Source organism: Ursus maritimus, unplaced genomic scaffold (assembly GCF_017311325.1).
Source record: "Ursus maritimus isolate PB19 unplaced genomic scaffold, ASM1731132v1 scaffold_2, whole genome shotgun sequence".
NCBI lineage: Eukaryota > Metazoa > Chordata > Mammalia > Carnivora > Ursidae > Ursus > Ursus maritimus.
This window is the reverse complement of record NW_024424452.1, coordinates 62,636,459-62,659,982: the sequence shown is the minus strand read 5'-3', so window position 1 is coordinate 62,659,982 and position 23,524 is coordinate 62,636,459. Positions and strand designations below refer to the sequence as shown.

Here is a 23,524-nt window from a genome sequence, read left to right as displayed (position 1 = left end):
GATTAAAAATCCCTGACATCAACTTATTTTATCCTCTATCCTACAAAAGTGCAGGTCTGTACTTAAATCATCATTCCATTCATGTTTATAGCTACTTGGCAGAACAACCATGGGCTCGCCCAGCAGTAAAGTTCTTATTCTTCTGTTACCATAAATACTCTCTATGTCTTTATCAACTGCTTTCAAAATAGAACTCTATTTATACACACACATTCATTAAATCAAAAGGAAACGAAAACAAACTCCAGCATAATTTCCAAAATTCTGCAAACAAAAATCCAACATACCTAGAAGGCTTCTGTTAAATCTACAGTTCTTTTTTCTATAACCACTTTATAAAAAGCAACAGTTTTGAAATTTGAACACCATGATGGGCTTCTTTCTGGCAAAGAACAAAGGATTTGACTAGGACTCCTAGGCACTCCTAGATACTGGTGACTTTTTTTTCCTGAGATTTTATTTAGAGAGAGGGAGAGAGCGAGAATGTGAGAGTGAGACTAAGGGCAGAGGGGGAGGGGGAGGGAGAAGCAGACTCCCTATGGAGCCTCAGGACCCTGAGGTCATGACCCGAGCCAGCGGAAATCAAGAGTTGGTCACTTAATGGACTGAGCCACCCAGGTGCCCCAATACTGGTGATTCTACTTATGATGCCATGGAAATGGTGAATCTAATTATTGTTCAGTTTACATTTAGAGATACAAAATAAGACTGCCTGAGGGTTACTACACTGTTTTAAATTCACTAAAAGAAGATAAGTTATCAGCTTTTTTAGTTATGTATTTACATACAGGTATTTTTAATATTGAAGATTAACGTGTTTTTAAAAAGTCCCTGGGTACATCTTGGTCTAACAACAATATTACCATACATCTTATAATTTTTTAAGTGCATTTTGGAGGTACATAGATAATAGTTACAAACTTCTGTTTTCCTTTATGATAAAAATAAAAGCCTGATACATTTTACAAAGTTACCTATTTTCCTGCATTTTTATTGATTAAGGAAAGTTATGTTCATACCAAATGTTGTAAATGGTTGGATTAATGTTTATTTATACTTTATTGAATTCTGTAAGAGAAATGTAGTTCTATACACTTAGAACAGATAAAGCTACCTAAGAAATTTCTTTTTTTTTTTTTTAAGATTTTATTTATTTATATGACAGAGAGAGCAAGAGAGCACAAGCAGGGGGAACAGCAGAGGGAGAGGGAGAAGCAGGCTCCACTCTGAGCAGGGAGTCTGATGTGGAGCTTGATCCCAGGACCCTGAGATCATGACCTGAGCCAAAGGCAGATGCCCAACCAACTGAACCACCCACTGAGCCACCACCACAGAAATTTCTTTTTCTTCAGGAAGTTACCTGTTGGGGGGCTGCCTGTCTGACTCAGTTGATAGAATATGCCATCTCTTAATCTCAGGATCATGAATTCAAGCCCCACTTTGGGCATGGAGCTTAATGAAAAATAAATAAATAAATAAATAAATAAATAAATAAATAAATAAATAAAATAACCAACCTTTTGGAAAAAAGCCATGCCTTTTATTTCCTTTGTGAAGATAAGATGAAATGAAGTAAGTATTTAACATAATTTTGAAGGGCATTTTAGAATTTATTTTATGCTTCTTTATAATGCATTCTGTGGATACATACTGTTTATATAATGCATGCTGATTTATATAATGGAGGCCCATAGTTACTCCCTAACACTCAGTGAAACTTATGACTACTTTCTATGTTTATTTTTCATTAGCTAATTTTAGGGGAAATATTTATTAATGTATCTTTAAGTTCAGGAGACAACCGGAGATCTTAGAATCAAATGTAATGAATACCATAAGAAGACATTCATTTGTTTTTAGTAATGAGTATATTCCCTCATTGTATAATTTTAGATCAGGAAAATTAGCCCTCAGTGGGAAGTTTATTCATTTTCAGGGGATTAGCACATTAGGTGTACCTTTAGAAAAAAAAAATCCAGGTGATAATGGTAGGTGAATTGGAATGGGGCAAGAATGAAGGGAAGGAGACCAACTGGGAGCCTCCACTGGTCAAAGAGTAGGAATGAGGTAGAATGAGAAGGAGGGAAACTCAAGATCTATTTATGAATCAGGAGATCTTTTTCTTTTTTAAAAAAATCTTATTTATTTGAAAGAGAAAGAGTAAAAGAGAGAGAAAGAGAGAGAGCACATGCCAGCGTGCACAAGTTAGGGGAGGAGGAGGGAGAGGAACAAGCAAACTCCCCACTGAGCAGGGAGCCCAGTGCAGGGCTTCATCCCAGGATCTGGGGACCATGACCTGAGCCGAAGGCAGATGCTTAACTGACTGAGCCACCCAGGCGTCCCATGAATTAGATCTTATTGACCAGTTATCCTTAGGTAGCTGGTAGAAGGAAGATGTAAATAGTTTCTCCAGGATTTTTGGTTTGTGTTACTAAGAAACCAACCAGGGCAAAAATCATAAATTTTCCTTTTCGACATATTCCACACATGGTGCCTTTCAGGCATTTGCGTGAAGCAATGCATTAGGTAATGGAGATGAAACAGAATCTCAGAGAAGCAATATTGATCTGGACTAGAGATACAGCTTTGGAAGTCATTGGTTTATTATTGATAATAAATTGAAGTTGAAACATAGATGAAATTACCTGAGATGGGTATGTAGCCAAGTACTCTTAAAATGCTTTCCTGAAGAAACTTTCTACTTGAACTCTGTGGTTACAAGTGAAACAACTTATATATAACTATAATTAGATAGGCTTAAGACAATAAAATAATTTTAAGTGTTTCCATTTTGATTCAATAGAAAGAAATATAAATAAGTTCAAAACACAAAATAATTATACCAAGAAGGGGGAAAGTGTGTATAAAATATTTGGAAGTTTAATTTACTCATTTTTTTTGAGGTTTTATTTATTTGTTCGACAGAGAGAGAGAGAGAGAGAGAGCGTGCACACGTGTGCACAAGTAGGGGGAGTGGCTGGAAAAGGGAGAGGGAGAAGCAGGCTCCCTGCTCAGCAGGAAGCCGGATGCGGGGCAATCCCAGGACCCTGGGATCATGACCTGAGCTGAAGGCAGATCCTTAACAGACTGAGCCACCCAGGCATTTACTCATTAACATACTTCTTTAGTCCTAACAGGCATAGAAACAAGTAACTCTATAAAACGTTATAAACACTTGTCCAGGAGATTAGGGGTGAAGGCATGGGGAGTGGGGCATTCCAAGCAGTGGGAGAAGTGTGAGCAAAGTTATAAAAGTATGAAATAGCCTAGCTTGTTCAGAGAACTGTGTAGAATTCAGTATGGATGAATCTGTGTAGAATTCAGTATGGATGAATCTGTGGCTGAATTCAAGATATAAATAGAAGTATAGTAGGTACAAACCAGACCAGTAAGCAGAGTCCAGATTATGAAACTTCATATAATCTGAGGAATAGTTTGGATGTGATTATGTTGGCAATGGCATTTTAGAAAGAATCTTTTGGCTTTAATATAGAAGATAAATCAGAAATTAATCAAATTAAGTCAGATTTCAGTTATGAAACTCTTTTAATTTTTTGAGAAAAAAATTGTGAAATAAAATTGATGTATTACAAATGGAAATGAAGAGCATCATCTGAGATACACAATGTTTTTGTTTATTATGAACTAAATATGTCCAGTGTATCACAGCTAAGAAAACCAATATTAATCTTGCTGTGCATTAATAGAGATATCCTGCCATATCACCAGTGGTAACTGTTCCCACACCCTTCCTTCTCTTGCTGGTCACCTCAATCTCTCTCTCCCCAGGAACAGTCATTGACACCAAAGAGAGAGGTACAATCACCAGTAAAAACATACCAAGGACAGAATAAGCCAAATGTTAAGCATTCTGGAAACTGAGCCAGTAAAAAAAACCACTGGTGAATGAACAGTAATATTAACATGCACACACATATGCACACACACACGCAATCAGTTATAACTGCTTTTTTGAACAAACTTGACTCTGTGCAAGTAGGAGAGGTCTTTTCCAGACCTCTCCCCAGACGCTTTTCCAAATCCACACATCCTCCTGATCCATGCTGATCAGATGATATCTTATAAAGGTCCCAGAGCTTTTATAGTCTCTCCAATTACAAGGCAAATTTCAGTTTAGTATTTAAGAAATTATGCTCAATATATAAATTATGTTTATATATAAACATTTAAAATTTTCATCCATTCTAAGGCTTTAGCTTATCCTTGGCTCAGACCCATGTGGGACAGGGAGTCATTGTGAGGTTATCTGTTGTTCCCACATCCTCTTTTATTTGATGCTGTTGACTCTGGTCCCTCTGGGGCTGACGGGGCACACGGAGTGAGGTGAAGTGATGAGAGAAGCGCCAAAACACCACTAACATCTCTATACAGAGGCTTTCTCGTTGCTTTTTCCCCCCACCTGCTCCCCCTACCACTTTCTGTATAGCCTGGAGATGGTGATGAATGAAATATAGCAAAACTTGTTACCTAATATTTGAGTACATGGTCATTAGCCAATCTAGAACCTTGCTTTGTGATGTGGTGGTATCTTACATCACTGTTTATTGTTTTAAGCCTTTGGGACCTCAGGGAAAATTAAGAAAGGCTCCTAACTTTGAAGCCAGTGTTATAATTGGAAAATACAGGGACCCAGATTTCAAATTGCCTAATATGGAGGCCTCTTCATAGAAGAATAAGCTGCTTTAGGAAGTTCTGAGTTTTTTTGGTTTTTTGTTTTTTGTTTTGTTTTTGTTTTTTTCCCCATTGGACACCATTTAAGAAGTGCCAGTGATTAACCTGTTTATATCAGGGTTAGCTTCGTGGGTGTGTAGTATGCATTTGCACAGGGCTATACATTTAGAAGGGCCTGTGCTTATTTTAATATTCTTCTGTTGCCTTCTGGAAATTGTTAATAATTTGTTAATAAGAAGCCCTGAATTTTGATTTTGCACTGGGACTCACAAATTATGTCACCGGTTTTGATGAATACTGTTGTACTATGTGGGTTGGGAGATTAGAATCTAGATGATGGAAAAAGCCCTTCCTTTACATTTTAACATAAAACCCATGTTAATACTAATGAACATTAACAAGTGTATGTATTTACAAGCTTTTTAATATGCTTTACAGTTTGTGAATATACCTCATATAGTAAAAAAATTAAGATTGAATCACTTTTTACTGATTCTGTATTTAATGTGTATTTTTACTAGTAACTTTTCTTCCATGAAGTATTGTATGATGAAAATGTGTTGTGTGCAGTATTCAAGACTTACTATAAATGTTTGTTTTACTTCTTAAACTTACCAAAAAATTGAGAGAGTACAATTACATTTACGTAAATACTCTTTAAAAGTCATTGCTACGTTTTTATATAATGATTTGGTATTCTGTTAATGTAAGCATCCTTGCTAGAGAAATTCTGAGTGCTGTCTTTTCCCCCCTTTAATGGGATTCAGTATAATTGACTTTCATTTTTATTTATTCTTTCTTGGAAGGGAAACATCTGGGAACAGATTTTACGAATACCCTTCATCTTGGAAATAATTAATGCGGTTCCCTTCATTATCTCAGTAAGTCCTAAAAGCATCTTTAAAATAAATAATTTTGTCATTAGACTTAAGTCTTTAAATCTAAATACTAATAAATAATATATTAGCTCCGATAAATGATTTTAGGCTTTGGTAAGGATTATGGTTTTAAAAATAAATAGTAAAATCAGTTGGATAACTGGATTATCAAATGAAATGAAAACTAATGAGATCTAGTGCAATAGCAAAATAAAATACTTTTTTAGACATATATGCTCTAGATGTGCCATTTGGAGAAGTGTTGATATTATCTAGACAGAGAATAAATTAATCACTCCATTTCTTGTGTACATTATGAAATTTTTTTAAAAATAGAAACTAACAAAAAGCAGAATCAGACCTAAAAATAGAGAGAACTGATGGTTGTCAAAGGGGAGGGGGAAGGGGGCTGGGAAGATTGGTTCAAAGGGAGTGTAATACAGGCTTCCCAGTTATGGAATGCATGTCGTGGGAATAAAAGGCATAGCATAAGGAATACAATCAGTGATATTGTACTAGTGATATCATAGGACAGATGGTAGCTACCCTTGTGGTGAACATAGATTGCATAATGTATAAACATATGAAAGCACTAAGTTGTACACCTGAAATTCATGTAACATTGTATATCACTTAGACTCAAATGAAAAAAAAATAGATATCACGTATTGATAAAAGTTTCTCACACTGAGCATATATTTATTTCTAGCTTAAACACAGTATTTACTAACTCTAATTCTCCCATTAATAAGAAAGTTGCCAACAGCCAGATAACTAGCAATTTGTTTCTTTATTAAAGTACTGTGGAATACCAATTCTATCATGATCCTGCTCAGTTGCAGCCCCATAAATATATAACAAGCACTTTCCCATTGCAAAATTAGGTTTTAATCTCTATTTCATAGAGTTATGATAATGTCTGTTGGGGATATGCTTTCTAACACTTCATTTGAATTTTATTTGGAAAATTATGAAAATAAGCAAATATTATCTCAAGTGGTTGCTTACTTTAATTATTTTAATTTGAGTGATTTATCTAGGGGAACAACTGGAACTAGATTAAATGACAGGCTGACTAAATATAATACAATTGAATATGGTTCCCAATGTCACTTAAAATGTTTGAAGAGAGTAAGTGGTAATGTTATGAAAAGGGAAAGCCTTCTCTCCTTATTCCTACTTTCTCCCTGATGTTGTAGGGAAGAAAGAGGTGAGGTCTATTATAAACTGTCACACTGAAAGATTGAATGAGAGAATTACCATAGTTATAGCTGACATTCATTTTTTCCTTTCTGCTCTACAATGATTTCCCAAAGAATTTTTCCCTAAGTGAGACTTAGACCAATGAATGAAAAGATTGGATCTTCTCCTTGCATTTCATTAATGAATTTAAATTATTTGTCACATGTATTAAAAAATTATATTGTCTTTATTAACTTTTTTTTTGTTTTACATTTTAATCTGCTGGGTATGATTTTTGCTTTGAGATAAAAGTTTAGTTTTGGTTTGTTTTTCAGATCTTCTGGCCTTCTTTAAGGAATCTATTTGTCCCTGTCTTTCTAAACTGTTGGCTTGCCAAACATGCCTTGGAAAATATGATCGTAAGTATGGAAGTGCAGTGCAAATACAAAAATATTTTCAGCCTTTCATTATTTGTTACATACTTTCAGTGCTCATATTAAACAGAAAGAGAAGATGACTTGCGGTCTTAGTCTTGTACTTCCTCATTTTTCTGAAATACAAACTCATACTATTATGATTTATTTAGGTATCATTAAATTTCTAAATGGTTCATTTTTAAAAGAAATAAATTTATTTTATTTTAAATTAATAAATTTCTTTTAAATTAATTTAGTATCCCAGTAAATAGTTTCATTTAAATATTTATAAAAATGAAAGAATTTTGGTAAAATACTGTCAAATAAAATGATATGTTATATTAATATTGATGCTAATAGATCTTAAGTCTGCTTGTATTCTAATTCAGAATGAAAACTTTTGGGGCTATCTTAACTTGGCCCATATTGCCAAATTACCACCTTTGTAAGGCCCTATTATCTGGTAAACAAAAATGGTTCAGATTTTCTAAATATCACCAAACCAGAGCCACCAATAACTTTGGTTATTTGTCTTCAGAAGAGAACAAATGTAGTTACCTTACAGACTTGCTGTAAGAATTAAATGAAATTACATATGTATAAGCATATAGATGTGTGTGTGTATAAAATATTGTGTCTGTCATAAATATAGTAAGGGCTCAATCCTATTAATTTTACTACACTGAAATAAAATTTGTTTGGAAGCAAATTTGTTTTCCTTTTAAATGTTTTTGAACAGAAATGGTACACAAAAACTTTAACCAAAGGAATATTTGGGTAGCATTTGAGTATTCACAACCAAATGAATGTTTCTAAACATTTATATTAAATAACCACTGGAATCTCATGAAAATACGTGTCCAAATGATAGGGGAGTATGACCTGTGGCATGGTTTGGAGAAATGTTGGGCGGTCTTCACTATCCTTCCCTCTCCCCTAAAAGTACTATTTTACTAATTATATATTGCCTAAATTGCTAAAAAAAAGAAATACACCAGGAAAAAATAAACCTCTTTACACTAATTTGTGTTATTAGTTGGTGGAAAAAAAGAAGCTAACCGAGGGAGGAATCATTAGTCAATCACTAAAAGTGAAAGTAATGCTTTGCAATACTAATTTAGGATTCATTTTCCATTGTGTTTCTATATTTTGCTTCTTCTTTCACTGATTGGAGAAATTTTTATTTATTTTTCTGCTCATTAACAACTCTGTCAAAAAGAAAGGGATGAGAGGTGAACTTCTATCAACTTGATTTTTTTAACAGTTCTAGTTAAATATGTGCTAGAGGCAGATAAAATAGTGGCTTGTTGAGATTTTATATTGGTGAAGTGATTTATTTCATGCAACACTGACTTTAAGACAGTTAAAAGTTTATTATAAAATTTTTGAGATGAGCAGAAAACTATAAATTATGAAAACCTATAAATCTACCACAGACTAAATACTAGTAATAACTTATATCCTTCTAATATTTTCTATGAAAAAAATGCACACATCATATATGAAATTATATTGTATGTTCAGTTTTATAATTTGAATTCTGTCTTTGTAGTGCTCAATTTCATGTCTTCAAATCATTTTTAATAGCTGCATCTAAATCTATTATAGTTTTGATCACTTTATTTAACCATTTTATATTGCATATTTTAGTAGTAATGAACATTCATTATTTTATTATTATAATTTTGTAATAAATATGAACATAAATATTAATTTTTATCTCTGATGATTTTCATGTGGTCAGTTTTTAGAAATTATGTTGTGGGTAAATACTCATTAAGTTAATTAATAAATGCATGACATAACATAAAAAGGGCATGGCTGTGAACTGTGTTACCAAATCACCTTCAAGAAATTTTATAACAAATTACACGGGTAATATTAATCATTTGCGAGTACTCATTTTTTGCATTTTAAAAAACACTGGGCATTATTATTTTTTAATGTTTTTCAATTGGAAAGATAAAAAGAATATCTTTAATTCACCTTTATCTTTATGTTAATGGAATTAAACTTAAAAAATTTTGTTCATTGGCTGTTTAGCTTTTTCTTTTCATGATAGATTGCCTGGCATATTTCATGTCATTTTTCCTGATTCAGAGAATGAGATGTGATTGTAGCTTGACCTAGCTATTACTCTTAAAATTAGAATTTTCCATTAGAAGCATTGCATACCATGGAGGGCTTTTTAGGAGTCAGTGCAACATCTCTAGAGATGTTAATAAAGGGAGTAAACTGAAATTTGGGGCTTTGGTGGTCCCCCATAGTATTATCTGTATAAGAATGCTAAGGTGAAGTATATTTAGACCTAGGCAAAAATGGAAATATGCTGCTACCTTCAAAGTATATGCACTGTATGTGCACAAAATAGTTGAAATACAATACACAGTAATAAATGTAGTGCAACTTATGGATACATAGTATTTTCAAAATTGAGAGATGCTTTTTTGGTTTTATTTTAGAATGATCTTCACAGAGCCATTCAGCGTACACAGTCCGCAATGTTTAATCAAGTTCTGATTTTAATATCTACATTACTATGCCTTATCTTCACCTGGTAAGAGTATACATTCCATTATTTTTATTGTTTTGTTTAATTATATTTTCTAAATATACATCATTTTAATTGAGTTAATTAAAATAAATAGAGAAATATTCAATATAAATGTAAAGGCTCACCCATAGAAATAAAAGTGAAATCCCTCCTTCAGTCTTACAGAAAAAACAAGGTGCATCTATTGCTTGGTATTGATATTTACTGCAACTTTGACATTTTCCCAAATGTTGTAAACAACCAAATCACAAGAATTTGTACTGCATGCCACAGTTGTCAAACAAGAAATTTTCTTTCAAACTGCTGACATAGAGGTGCCCTTATCTTTCTACAGTGTTCAAAGCAGAAACACTGTTGAGAAAACTGTCGTTGCCCATCACTGTCTCTGCCCGTGCTTTCTCTCCATGATGTTTCAGTGTGCAGTCAGGCAGAAAGCAAGGGCACATCTCCTGACAAAGCAACGCAGGACCTGGTACTTTGCTTTATTATAGAAAACAGTTATTTCTTCTCCTGGAAAGTCTCACTTTGATGGTTATAAAGTAATCCAGTGGGAAATATGTGCCGTACATATGGATTCATGTAGATCCTTAAGAGGAGAAAAAAATGTGGAAAATGAAAAAATGAGGTAGAATAATATATCTGTTTTGAAGGAGTCTTAGATATTATGTGTAATTGTGCTCTGTCCTAGATGTGACCTATCGAGAAAGAGAAAAAGTTAATTAGGAAGTACAAAATAGGAAGAGTGCCCTCATATACTAGTACAACTGAATCAGATATAAATGGAGCTATAGATAGATATATGTAAACATGGGTTGACATATGTAGGCATAGCAACTACTTTGTATCAATAGTCTGTAGTTAACATCACTATTAACTGGATTTAAAGTGGGTTTTATTACATACTTTATATCTTAAAAATAAATATATTTTAAGATATTAAATATCTTTAAATATAAAATATCTCTCTAAAATTGACACAAAGCAGTCTTATCATTTAAATCTTTTTTACTGCTCACAAATTGCTTTTATTGTTCACCTAGTAAACACCTAGCTGCAGAAATATGAAATATTGAAAGTAATGACTTCCCTTCTAAAGTCACTAAAAATTCTTAATTTTAAGATAATGACATTAAATGAATAGTTTAGTAGCTTTTTCATTTTATTTATGGAATAGTACTCCCAATTAAAAATTTTATATACCTATGTACTTGCTAATATTTCAAACGCTGGAAAAATTACAAAAAGTGAAATTAATGTTTTTTAACATATTATTAGAGTCTGTTAAAGTAAATTTAGTAAAGAGGTAATTGAAATACTAAAGCTGAGGAGCACTCAGGTGGCTCAGTCAGTTGAGCATCTGCCTTCAACTCAGGTCATGATCCTGGGGTCCTGGGATCGGGGCTCTCGTTGGGCTCCCTGCTCAGCAGGGAGTCCTTGCTTCTCCCTCTGCCCCTCTCCCTGCTCATGCTGTGTCTCTCACATAAATAAAATCTTTTTAAGAAAAAGAAATATTAATGCTGAAATAAGGACAAGTTATTTTTATATGATAACAGTTCAGCACTTTTGTTTTGAAGGCATCCTCATCACAGTGAATCATGTAGGGTGGGCTCTCTGTTTTCTCTTACTTTCTTCCTATTTGTGTATTTCTTGAGTAGTTTCTATTTTCAAAAGTAGCAACTAAACAAATTTTGCCACTTTCTTATGCCAAAGGATACAGCAGTGCTAGATAATGGGTTTTCATAATGTATATGAAATTAACATTATGTAATTTAACATTTAAATTATTTGTGTTTCACTTTTTATTTTATTTGCAGTTAGAGTTGCTTTTGTTGTTGTTGTTCTTGTGTGTTATTAGTTTTAACCACATACCTTATAAATGTACATTATTGTTTTTAATCATGTGTACATCAATACATTTTCATCAATACATTTACATTAATATGCTTTTAAATTATAATATCTAGAATGCAGAAACTGAAGTTTGATTTCTTTGTGTATTCATCTCTAGCATCCAAGCAAAATGTCTTCATAAGTCATGACCATCAAATTATGGTAGACTAAATCTTTTTTTTAATTCACCATCAAAAGTATAGTTATCTACAAGAAAAATATAAACAATGTTATATTAGTTATAACACACAGGCTGTTTTTTTTTTTTTTTTTTAGGATTTATTTCTTTATTTTTTTTTAAAGGTTGTATTTATTTATTTGACAGAGACAGACAGCAAGACAGGGAACACAAGCAAGGGGAGTGTGAGAGGGAAAAGCAGGCCTCCTGCCGAGCAGGGAGCCCGATGCAGGGCTCGATCCCAGGACCCTGGGATCATGACCTGAGCCGAAGGCAGACTCTTAACGGCTGAGCCACCCAGGCACCCCCACACAGGCTGTTTTAACAAAGAGTTACACCACACACACTAAAATACAAATATACACAAAGGTTCAGCAATTTACACAAATGGAAATGCTTAAGTAGTCTGTCTAAGAAGGTTTTATCAGCTTAATATTGCTGGAGACTAAATTTGCTTATAACTTGTTTTCTGCCATTCCCAAAACACAGTTTCCATAACGTGGCTCAAGATGGCTACTCTACTCCTGCTGTTATATCCTAACTCCAGCCTGTAGGAAGGAAGAAGATAAGGCACAACCCAGAAATGACACGCATAATGTAGGCCAGAATTGGGTCATATATCCACACCTAGCTCAAAGAGAGTCTACAGAAATATGTAGCTGGGCAACAATATACCCAGCTGAACATTGTACTATCATGGAAAAAAGAAAAACTGGGTACTGTGGAACAATAAGCAATCTCTGGCCCTGATAAGTCATAAAAGTCCATATGTATATCATTTGTTTAAAACTCAGGGCTATGCTAGTTTGGAACCTGTGGGCAACTTACTGAATTTACCTAGGTTTATTTGCCACATTATTAAATGAGATAATATTAATCACCCTATAAAATTTCTCTTGTACTTTTTTTAAATGAAGACTAAATTAGGTATGTTTATACAATGACTATCAGAGGATATGACATTTGGTATGAACACTCCAAAAATTTCATTTTTTTCCACCACAAATATCCACTGTATATAAGATGATTAAATTATGTGACTGCACAAAAACTAATTTGCTCTAAAATATCTAAGCAGAGTAATTTATTAATAATAATACAAAACTGAACCGAGATGCCTAAAAATATATTTAATGGGAAATATGAGAAAACATTTTCCTCCATTGTAATGTATTCAGGTTTTCTATACTTGCAACATATTTCTAATATTTGTTTCTTCTAGTCAGCTTCACTAAGTTAAAAGCAATGGTAACATCTCCCTCTTTCTGAGTACCTTTAATACTTTATACTATACAAATACACAAACATATATAATTTTTTTTACATTGTGGTGAGAGTAGTCTTAATTAATTGCAGTTACATTATGTCACAGAGCAAGACTGTCAGTACTTCTCCAAATCAGAATTTTTAATACATACAATTTAAGCCCCCAAAGATTCAGGAGCTAATATTTGATGAACTGGATGTGTTGTTCATGAATCTCACAATTTTAAAATTACCTGTTTTGGAAAGCTGCTATATGGTTTTAAAATGTGTCTTTTCTTCATCGTTATTAACATTACAAAGAACTATCATTAAGCATCTGTCTACAAGAGACACATGCCAAACTGAAATAAAATTAAGCTGCTGACCCACTCTCTGTAGGGAATGTGCTCAGAATTGTTTTTCCTGTCATTGTAATGGAATTTGGACTAATCTTTCCCCACGTCCGCTGTGTACCCATCTTGATCAATAATGCACACTTCCAAGACAGCTGGGAATTGTGATTCAGCCTGTGTCTCTATAACAAAGCAGAGGAAACTGGTACATCGGGAATTAAGCGCATGACTTTAGCTTAATTATCAACATATTCTAACCAATAATAAGTACTCTGATTTGTAATGCATTTGGTGTTTCTAATTTTACACTAGTAGGCTTATTTTGCATTTACTTTGTTTCAAACTTTAATTTTTTATTTGAATATGTATGTTTAGATAATTTCATGTTATTTCATAGAGATATAACATCAAGAAATGTATTATGTTGATGGATATTTCGTGTTTTAGTCCAATGTAAGAAATACAGTTTACCTCCTAGTCTCATTTCAGGGGAAAATAAATCCATTTATTGTTTAAAAACATGACACTGTTAAAATTATTAACATGTTTAATTCAAAAAGTGTTTGGGATTTTCTTGTGCGTCTATAATTAACACTTATTTTAATGCTTGATGCTGAACTTCTTGAACTCTGTTTACTGATTTAACTCTTAAGGCAAATAGCCGTGTGACAGGAAGTGGACAGTGAAAAAATAAGAACTGAAATTTGGAGAAAGTATTAAACCATGATCTAATGGTGTTATCGCCATCATGGTATTTGGTTACTAGTTTTGTTTGGTCACATTTGTTTTGCTTTATTACAAATGAATGACAGAAAGTGTGTTTGTCTGAAGATCTGGAAACTGACAGCCCCCAGGTTTGTATTAACTAGAACAAATAGAAAACTCTTTGTCCCAACTAAATTTTGCAAAGGTGGGCATCCAAATGTTAGGCAGTTAGAATTTAAACCATCATTGAGTTATGAGGGAAATGTATAGTTATTTCCAGACATACAAGAACTTAGAAAGTATGCTACCTACGTATTATTAAGTATGTACTACAGGAATAATTAAAAAAAGGATAAAGGAAAAGGAAAAATATATAGCTTATGAGAATCTGTGGTATATGCAGCAGCAACACCTTGGATCTTTCTCCAGGAAACCCTATTTTTCACACTGAGTTTTATCAGAAGTGCAGTTGAAGGCTTATCAAGGCAGAGGCAGAGACACCATTTTTAATTTCTATGACATAGGTACGTAGCCAAGGGAGGTTTTCTACTAGAAGGTGGGGTGAAGGGGTGAGAGAAAGCCAAAGTGTTCATGCCACAGTAATTCTCATGTTACAGGTAAGAAACAGAGGCACAGAAAGGTCAAACAAAAAGATAAACCTTAGGTTATCATAGGTCTGCAACTAGTAAGAAGCAGAGCTCAGGTCTGGGTGGCAAATTGGTGCCAGAGCCCACTTGCTTAACCACTGTAATATTATTTGTATGATGTTCTAGAAGTCATTAACAAAAATAATAAACTAAAACATAAAAGAATTATGTTAATTTTCTCATTTGTATTTTGAATTTTTAAATTATTGTTTGAAGTTGAATTATAGTTTAGTAAGACATTAGGATGACAAACTTTTTAGATATTTTTGATTAAGGATGGAAGAATACTTAAGCCCTTGCTGTCTCTTTTGTGTAAATAATTAGTTGCCTCAAATTCAGCAAGTTTCTAATCCTTGTTTCTCTTTAATTTTAGCAAACACATATACAACACATTTAAATAAAGTCATGACATATACATGATTATAATCTGTTTAAATTACTTCCATTTACCTGTTCATCAATCTCTCTTTCTGTATATCTGTAGAGATGGGAATATATTCAAGTGATTATATATGAATATAGAATTATGTATCATGTTTTCAGTCGTTTTCCGCATACTTTCTGCTATGGTTTAAATATTCAGAATGAATATGTATACTTTTGAAGACAAACAAAACAGTCACAAAAATTAAGGAATGTAAAAAGAGACAACAAAATTTAACACAAAATGTCAAATGTAGAGATCATATTCAAAATGATTTGCCTAATTAATTTCTTTCCTTAATAAAGTGATTCTCACATTAAGTTTTTTATAAATCCAAATTTTCCACCTTTATCTCCTACTTACTCTTTGAGTCCCAACTCTTTTTTGAGTTACAGCTTTTAAATTGAAGTTTTGCCCTGAAGTTTTCTTGAAGGCTATCTGAATTATGGGAGACGTCCAAGCTTTATGTTTCTCAGTAGTTGGAAAAAATTATAAATGTACAATGTTTCTTTAATTATCAGGGTTTCTTGGTAGGTTTTCATAACATATAAGAACAAAGAGTCAATTTTCCTTCCTTACCATTTTATGCCCTGCATCTCTTGGTTGGGTATATAAGATGCTTCACAAATGTTTGTAGTTGATGCACAGTAATATTTGGGGGTCAGAATTCCCAAATGATATCTTATCAACTGGAGGTACTTAAATATATTGTAAATTAAGTATACTCAAAACATGTATTTTGAGAATGTTCCTTTAAATACCTTCTTTTCACAGTTAACTTGGTGTGAGGTTATACACTCTCAGTGTAATGTATGAAGACATTCTAGGATTGTTGTTTCTGCCAAGGAAATCTAACTGGGTAGTCAAACTTCTACAAATTTAATTGGAGAGAAATACTCTTTGAAATAATTTTTATAAATTGCATACACATACCTCATAAATAAGAACTTCCAGATAAATCAAGTTTTGGCTATTAATTTTGTCTGCCTGTAACTTCCAAATTTATGTCTTGAGAATGTTTCTTCCTTTAATGTTAGAATTTGTGAGAACAGAACAATTTAATAAAATTGCCGAAACTATCATCTCCTATATTGATCTCAGAAACAAATTGATTAAATGCTAGAGAGCATTGCAGTACACATGCTATCAGGCTTTTTGCTTCCCATCATCTTTCAGAATTTTTGTTTTTTCTTCTACTTCTTTCTTTGTTTTTTGGGTTTTTTTTTTGTTGTTGTTGTTGTTGTTGTTCAAGCTCACTTTTGCTTCTCCCATCTGATCTAAATCCTGAGCTTCTTCTGAAAAGTGTTCATCATCCATTTATTTTGAAATAATGAAAATGCATGTTTGTGCATTAGGGTGAGGTGTGGTCACTTTTCATGAATTACTAAATTACAGTATATGTTGACTTCAGATTAATGTGTATGGAATGATTCAGTAACCTTTTTTGCATAGACTCAAAGGCAATGCCCAGGAGTTTAAGAACTTTCTTGCAACAATAGAAAAACTAGATTTATTATTACTTTAAACACAAAATTTCTCCCTAGAAAACGTAAAACTCCCAACATCTCAGATATCTTAAATTCCACGACACTATTAGGTTTTTAGGAGATACTCCATAGGAAATGAAAATGATTATTTGGAACAATTTAATTGGTATTCATCCAGGAAATACCAAAGTGCAAGTCGTGGGCTGATTTGAATACTAATGTCTGAACTACAAGCATGAAATCAAAGTGTTAGATGCTTTTAGCACAGAATGCCATTGCTAATTAAGTTTTTCAAGTAACTGTGCACAGCGATAGGATTCATAGGGAGTGCATGGATATTTAAGGTTATTTATTTCTGCCATGTGACTTTTTTTCTCTGAAAACATTTTATTGTACAAATTGACATTTACCAGGTGGTGAGAGAGTTTACAGTCTCAGTATTTCCTTTCATTCAAATTAATGTTTTCCTTATAAACCTTGCCAAAGCTTGAGAGCTTGTACAGTAGTTCCCCCTAATCCACAGAGGATACATTCCAAGATCCCCATTGGATGCCTAAAACTGGGGAAGGTACTGTGTATTATATACACTTATGATCAAATTCAATTTATAAATTAGGCACAGTAAAGATTAACAACTAATAATGGAAAGAATAATTATAACAATATACTATAATAAAAGTTATGTGAATGTGGTCTATCTCAAAATATCTTATTGTACTGTACTCACCCTTCTTGTGATGATGTGAGATGATAAAATGCCTATGTGATAAGATGAAGTGAGGGGAATGACGTAGGCTGTGTGACATAGCTTAGGCTACTATTGACCTGATGCTATAACAGAAGAAGGACTACCTGCCCCCACTGCAGGTACCTGAAACTCCAGAAAGCAGAACCATATATAAGAAGGGACAACTATAAAACCAGATGTATAGTTAATATTTTAAAAGAGGCGAATTTTAAAGAGCACTAATTACAAGCGATTAGTAATTAAGATGCCGTTGTTATTATATGTAGGGTCTATTTAAGCAAATCAATTACGATTTTTCAGTTTTTTTAAAGAAGGTAAAATATTCAGATTTTGTTTTAGAATTGCATAACACTGAAATTATTTTTTATGGATCTGTGTCAAAGATAACATTGAAGAATGGTTTTTAAAGAAACAAATCTTCCAGTAGACTCTCAAATCCAGCATTCTTCACAAAACATTTAAAAAATAAACTTTTTCTAAGAGAAAAAAAAATCCTAAAGCTAACATTGAAGCTTTTAAACAAACTATATTTAATTCATTTAAATTCTTTTAATATTTGAAATGTATACTTATCTAGTAAAAATTTTCAGTGCCTATCTTACTTTTCTGGTTTTTAATATTGTTTTTCTTATGAAGCAGCCGTCTATTAGCAAAAATACATATGACACTGCAATACGGTAGGTTTGACCCAGTTGCAGGTTGGTGCTGAACAAGGTAGTGAGTCTCACACTAATCTGTTTAGCTCTTACCATACCTGCACTGGGATCTTTGTCATGAACAACTCCATAAGCCCTCCAACTGCCCAGGGTCACATCTTACTTGAGTTCTTATTTGTGCTAAGAGCCCAGGTCCATGGTCATTGCTGTGAATGGTGCACTGTAAGGCCAAGAATTACCTGGGAACTCGCAAGTAGTCAGTGAGTGCATTTTCCTCTCAGTCAGGACAAGCTATATACTGAGTCATGTTACTTTCTGGCTCTTTCTTAGGAATGATGTGTGAGAAACCTTGACAAAAAAGCGTTAGTTTTACAATCAGTTAAAAAGATTCTCCATTCTGGTTCAGGCTGTGCTTAAACTTTTTCATTCACCATGTGCATTTCACTCAGGTTGTTCTTCACACAGTTATCCTATTTTCTGTCACTTAGTATGAACTTCTTCAATTTCCATCTTACTGATATCTCTTGTTACACCAGAGTGACTGTAGTCACTTTCTTCGGTAAGCTCTAAGATGTGCTTGCTCTGGTATGAATGATAAAAATCTTAAAGTGGAACGATATAATCCTGGGTTCATACTATGACTTTCACATGAACTAGTTCCATGACTATCTTCATTTCCCTTACTGTGTACATATCCATTTGTGCAGAGGGATTGATCTCATGTTAAGTGTTCCTACTGCAGTAAATTAAAAAAAAAAATAGAAGTGACACAGTTATAATGACAAACTGGATATCAGGTGTAGGAGAAAGAAAATCAAAGAATGATTTTGAGATTTGCATTTTGGGAAACTGAATGATAGTGCCATGTATGAGGATGAAGAAACCTGGAAGGAAACATAAAGAGGAAGCAAAAGAAAGAGTCCATTATAGTTGAGCTGCTTTTTAGAAACCTTATTGAGGTGTTGAATAGCCATTTGTCTGTAGGAGCCCGGAGCTAAGAAGAGGGGTGGGACTCCATAGAGTGGGTAATATCAGCAGCGTATGGGTAATCATGTAGGGAGGTCATTAGAAAAGAGCACCTAGGGAATGAACCAAGTGGAATTTCTGATTAAAAACAAAGCAAAATAAAGCCATAACAGAATAGTAGGAGACATTGTGTAAGGACAAATGGCACAATTTATAGGGACAGAATCTTCATTCACCTCTGTGTCCAAAAAAGGTGGCAGTTAACATAAAAAGGAAAAACTAGTGAAATGCAAAGAGAACTTGATAAGAATGTAATTGTAGCAGAAGGTTTTAATAAAGAATCATATCACTAAAATAGATCCAAGAATTCTTTTTATTTTCACTTCTCCAAACATAGCCCTTCCTATGCCATCCAACCCAGATGGTTGTCTATTTTAAACCACAGTCAACGTCAGAGCTTTTATAGTACATTCTCATTATAATAAAACCATTTTCTTACTGTCAGGCAGTCAAATCTGTGCAGAATTCATACATCCTTTTAAAACACCACCAACTTTATTTTTTTCTCTTTTAAAATTCCTCACTTTTTCAGCCTGCCTTTTCCTTCTTATTAATTCCTGTTCTGTTACCTAGCTCTTTAAATTCCTTAGATAGTTTTGCATTTCAACTGAATTTTAGAATGCTTATATTTGGGATCACGCATCGTTGCTGTTCTCATAATTTCCTATCAGTAGATTCTGTAAATTAATTTCATCGTATTATGCGTTACCCTCTTTCTTGCCCATAATCTTTGCTAATGTATTTTAAAGTATTTTGATTCAGGGTGTTGAGATACTCCTTTTAGCATGGTCTCCTTTCTCTAGATTCGTTGCTTATACTGATGTATCTCCTACTCCAGGGTTATATTAACTTTCACCAAAGCCATGCAAATGTTATACAGACTATTTTTGAGTATCCCTAATAATCCAGGTTCATTTGACTATTTAATATTCTTTTTTTAAGCTCCTATCTATTAGCCCATTGAGTTATGTTTATTATTGACCCTTGTTATATTTCTTTATTAAAGTTTTTGGTATTTCTTTTTAGGTTCCTGGTTTGATAACAAACTGATTTTAGGATGTTCTGAAGATCTCATTTGAATTTCATACGAGTTTGTTCCCTCTAGTGTATCTACTGCAAGGTGAAAAACCACTTTCAATCCCCTGCTTTATAATTATCTTTTATATTAACAATTGAAGCACCCAGTTGTCTTTTCTTCAAGCCAAATATCTCCTGAAGACTTTAAGTTTTCTCCCCAAGATTTCTTGGTTTGTTTGTCTTTTACTAAATCTTCTTATTTTATAATTATAAATTCAAACAGGGCCCAGTGCTGAATAACTACAAAGATCAAACTATCTTTGTAGTTATAAAAAAAACTATAAAAATTATATAAAAGTATTTTGTAAGCTATAAAGTGCTATTTAAATAGAATGTATTTTTTATTGCTATAATTTAGAGGAATGATTTGTAGCTTAGTGCAAAACTTGTTCTTCTTAGGCTTTATTTCTCACAGGGGCCTATGTTTATATGCAACTCTCTGGGGGGACCTTGGGTAAAAACATATCTTGGTTGTGTCACCTTCTTGCTGTGTGATAGTTTCTCTGAGCCTTAATTTATTAATTTGTCAAATAAAGAAAAATTGTACAAACCTCAAGAAAAGACTTGAGGCAGTTTTAAAAACAGACATGAAATTGGGTCATTATATTAGGAATAGAAGAAACAACACATCAACATAGAATGAATTATAAGTTTCATATTAAGCTTTAAGGCAGCTGAGGTGGAGGGAGAAATGTAACTGTACTTAGCTCTCATTATGAGAAAGAAGAAAGCACACTTATTTCTCAATGTAATTAATCTCTTCTCTCTCCTGCAGAACTCAAGAATCTTATTCTATAGGCAGAATTGCAGACATTTTATATAAGTATAGAAGCACACTGTATATTATTTCTTATAAAAATTTTTAAATGCAAAAATAGCATTTGTTTCCTGCTTATTGGCTTAGTGTTTCACATTCATAATTGTTAAGAATAAAGAAAAGTGCTATTGAGATACTATCTGTTAATGAAATTTTGAGCTGAATGGGTCTCATGATGAGGAAAAAAATAAAGGAAATAGCATACTTGTTGCATATGTTGATTTTAAAAATCTATCTTAATTTTTTTTCTGATGTAAAAATACAAGATTAAAGATCTCCTTGAATGGTAGTACCTTAATTACAATTTTAATTCCAAGCTTAATTTCTTTCAGTATAAATAATCTGACATGGTAAAGCTCTTAACAGATTTTTTTTTTTTAAACCGAAGCCATAGGAGCAAAATGTGTATTAAGTAAATGTCAACACAAATCATGTTTTCCGGTAAATTTCTTTAGTTTAGAATGTGTCATTGACCTCCTGAAACTGCTCTTTGAACAAATATCATTGATCAGGAAAACAGTTGTAATTTCCAGTGGAAAAGAAGGGTGATTATTTACCTAGGAGACCAGTCTACATAGATACTGGTCTATTTGACATTAGCTTATGAGCAATTAAATGCAACGTCAGTGAAAATGTTAGTCGAATAACCAAAAGAATTGATCAGATACTTCTCAAGAGTGTTCTTAGTCACATATGGTTATATTTGTATATTACAGAATTATCTGAATATTATACTCTATGAAATAGGCATATATTCATTTAGCCATCTCTTAGAGGAAATTTTTAAACAGTGATTAAATATTATAAAAGTGAAAGTGCTATCATAATTGCAAAATTTGTCTGTTAATGAACATGACATGTTAGTATTACATTTTAAAAGCTGGTAAAGTAAATTATTATATAAAAATGAGTCACTTTTGCTATGAGAATAATTTCCACTCCTTACAATGTGAAGTAAGATGGTAAGCTGTATGTTCTCTTTTATTTTAGTGGCTAATTAAATTTGGACCATTTCAGGTAGAATAACATAAAGCTTTATTTCATGCCTTATTTGATTTTCAGAAACTGTTGACTAGAGACCAAATATTAGGACCAAATATTGTTTTTGTTATGTAGTAGCAACTAGCAAGACATGCCTATGGGGAACATGTTAAATGAGTGTAACTCAGCTTAAATTAGCTGATATTTATTTGGTGCCATTTCATATTTCACATGAACAGGGATATATAGTTAAGTGTTGCCGGGGGGGAGGTTTGGCTAAAAAGTCCTGTCCCCTTCTTGGTCCTTCTAGCTGAACTAAGAATCAAACTGACATGAGCTAGATTAGCAGGAGAAAATCAAATTTAATTTTGTAGGTACGGGGAATCCACATAGACACGGCAATTCCAAAGACAGGCAAATGAGGTATATATGTCATTCTGAACTAAGGAGAAGGGGGTAGGGGTCTGGAACTTCAAAGGGAAGGGATGCATTTCACAGGAAGAAGAAAAAGAGTGAATGTTTGGTAAACAAATATTTGTCTTTCCATAGAGATGGCTTAGTCAGATGAAACTTATCTCTAGTAAACCCTTATTTTGGGAAAGACGCCCAACTTAGATTTTTCTATGTAGTTAAGGGAGGGGCCATTTCTCTTGAGCCTGCAGGGTCTCCATTGTCTTCACCACAAAGTAGTACATGTGCCAAAGTGGTTCATTTTGGCCCCTACACTCTTCGTCTTACTAATTTCTTTTTTTTTAAAGATTTATTTATTTATTTATTCAACAGAGATAGAGACGGCCAGCGAGAGAGGAACACAAGCAGGGGGAGTGGGAGAGGGAGAAGCAGGCTCATAGCAGAAGAGCCTGACGTGGGGCTCGATCCCAGATCCCCGGGATCACACCCTGAGCCGAAGGCAGACGCTTAACCGCTGTGCCACCCAGGCGCCCCTTCATCTTACTAATTTCTTGATAAAAAAAAAAAAGTAATGTAGAAATATATTGCTAAATCAAACCTTTTCTGGAGAGAATTCAGATATATACATGTTTTATTTTTATCAACTCTAAATATGTATTATCTTTATATAATGGGAATTAATGGTGTGTAAAGCTAATATTTTACTGACTGGGTACTTCACTTTTATGAACTGAATCAGATGAAAAAAGTTCAAGCAAAAAAGAGTAAATTGCGGAGAGTCAAGAGCTCACAACTTGGAAAATACTTGAGGACTGGATTTTGTAGCTCTTTTACATCCATTATGGTCTCTGTTCACAGCTGTAACTTCACTTAGATGATTTGCATGGATAGTGTCTTAAGGTGATTTGTCAGCCTGGAGACTGAGTCTAGCGTAAATATAGTTGCTGCTTGGAGCAGGAGTAACCATTCAGGGTATCAGCAGACTTTTATTAATGAGCTCAACACTACTCAATTTGATCACATCATTCATTCTCTTGCCTAAAGTTTTTCGTTTGTGTCTACAGGATAATATAAACTCCTTGGTGTTGTATATAAAGTGATTTATAATCTGTCCCTGCCGACTTCACTGGCCTCATCTCCCCTTATTTGTCTTACTT

The 23,524-nt window shown here is 33.3% G+C and overlaps 1 protein-coding gene across 3 annotated transcripts in view; it reads left to right on the top strand.

The window, feature by feature from the left end:
- The window catches only part of KCNT2 (potassium sodium-activated channel subfamily T member 2), a 344,368-nt gene that overhangs the window by 122,339 nt on the left and 198,505 nt on the right, over positions 1-23,524 (top strand). For all 3 annotated transcript variants that reach the window (XM_008710517.1, XM_008710516.1, XM_008710515.1), the window contains exons 6-8: positions 5,499-5,573; positions 7,088-7,171; positions 9,631-9,725. In XM_008710517.1, coding sequence (XP_008708739.1) covers positions 5,499-5,573; positions 7,088-7,171; positions 9,631-9,725 — 254 coding nt within the window. The remainder of the gene's footprint in view (positions 1-5,498; positions 5,574-7,087; positions 7,172-9,630; positions 9,726-23,524) is intronic.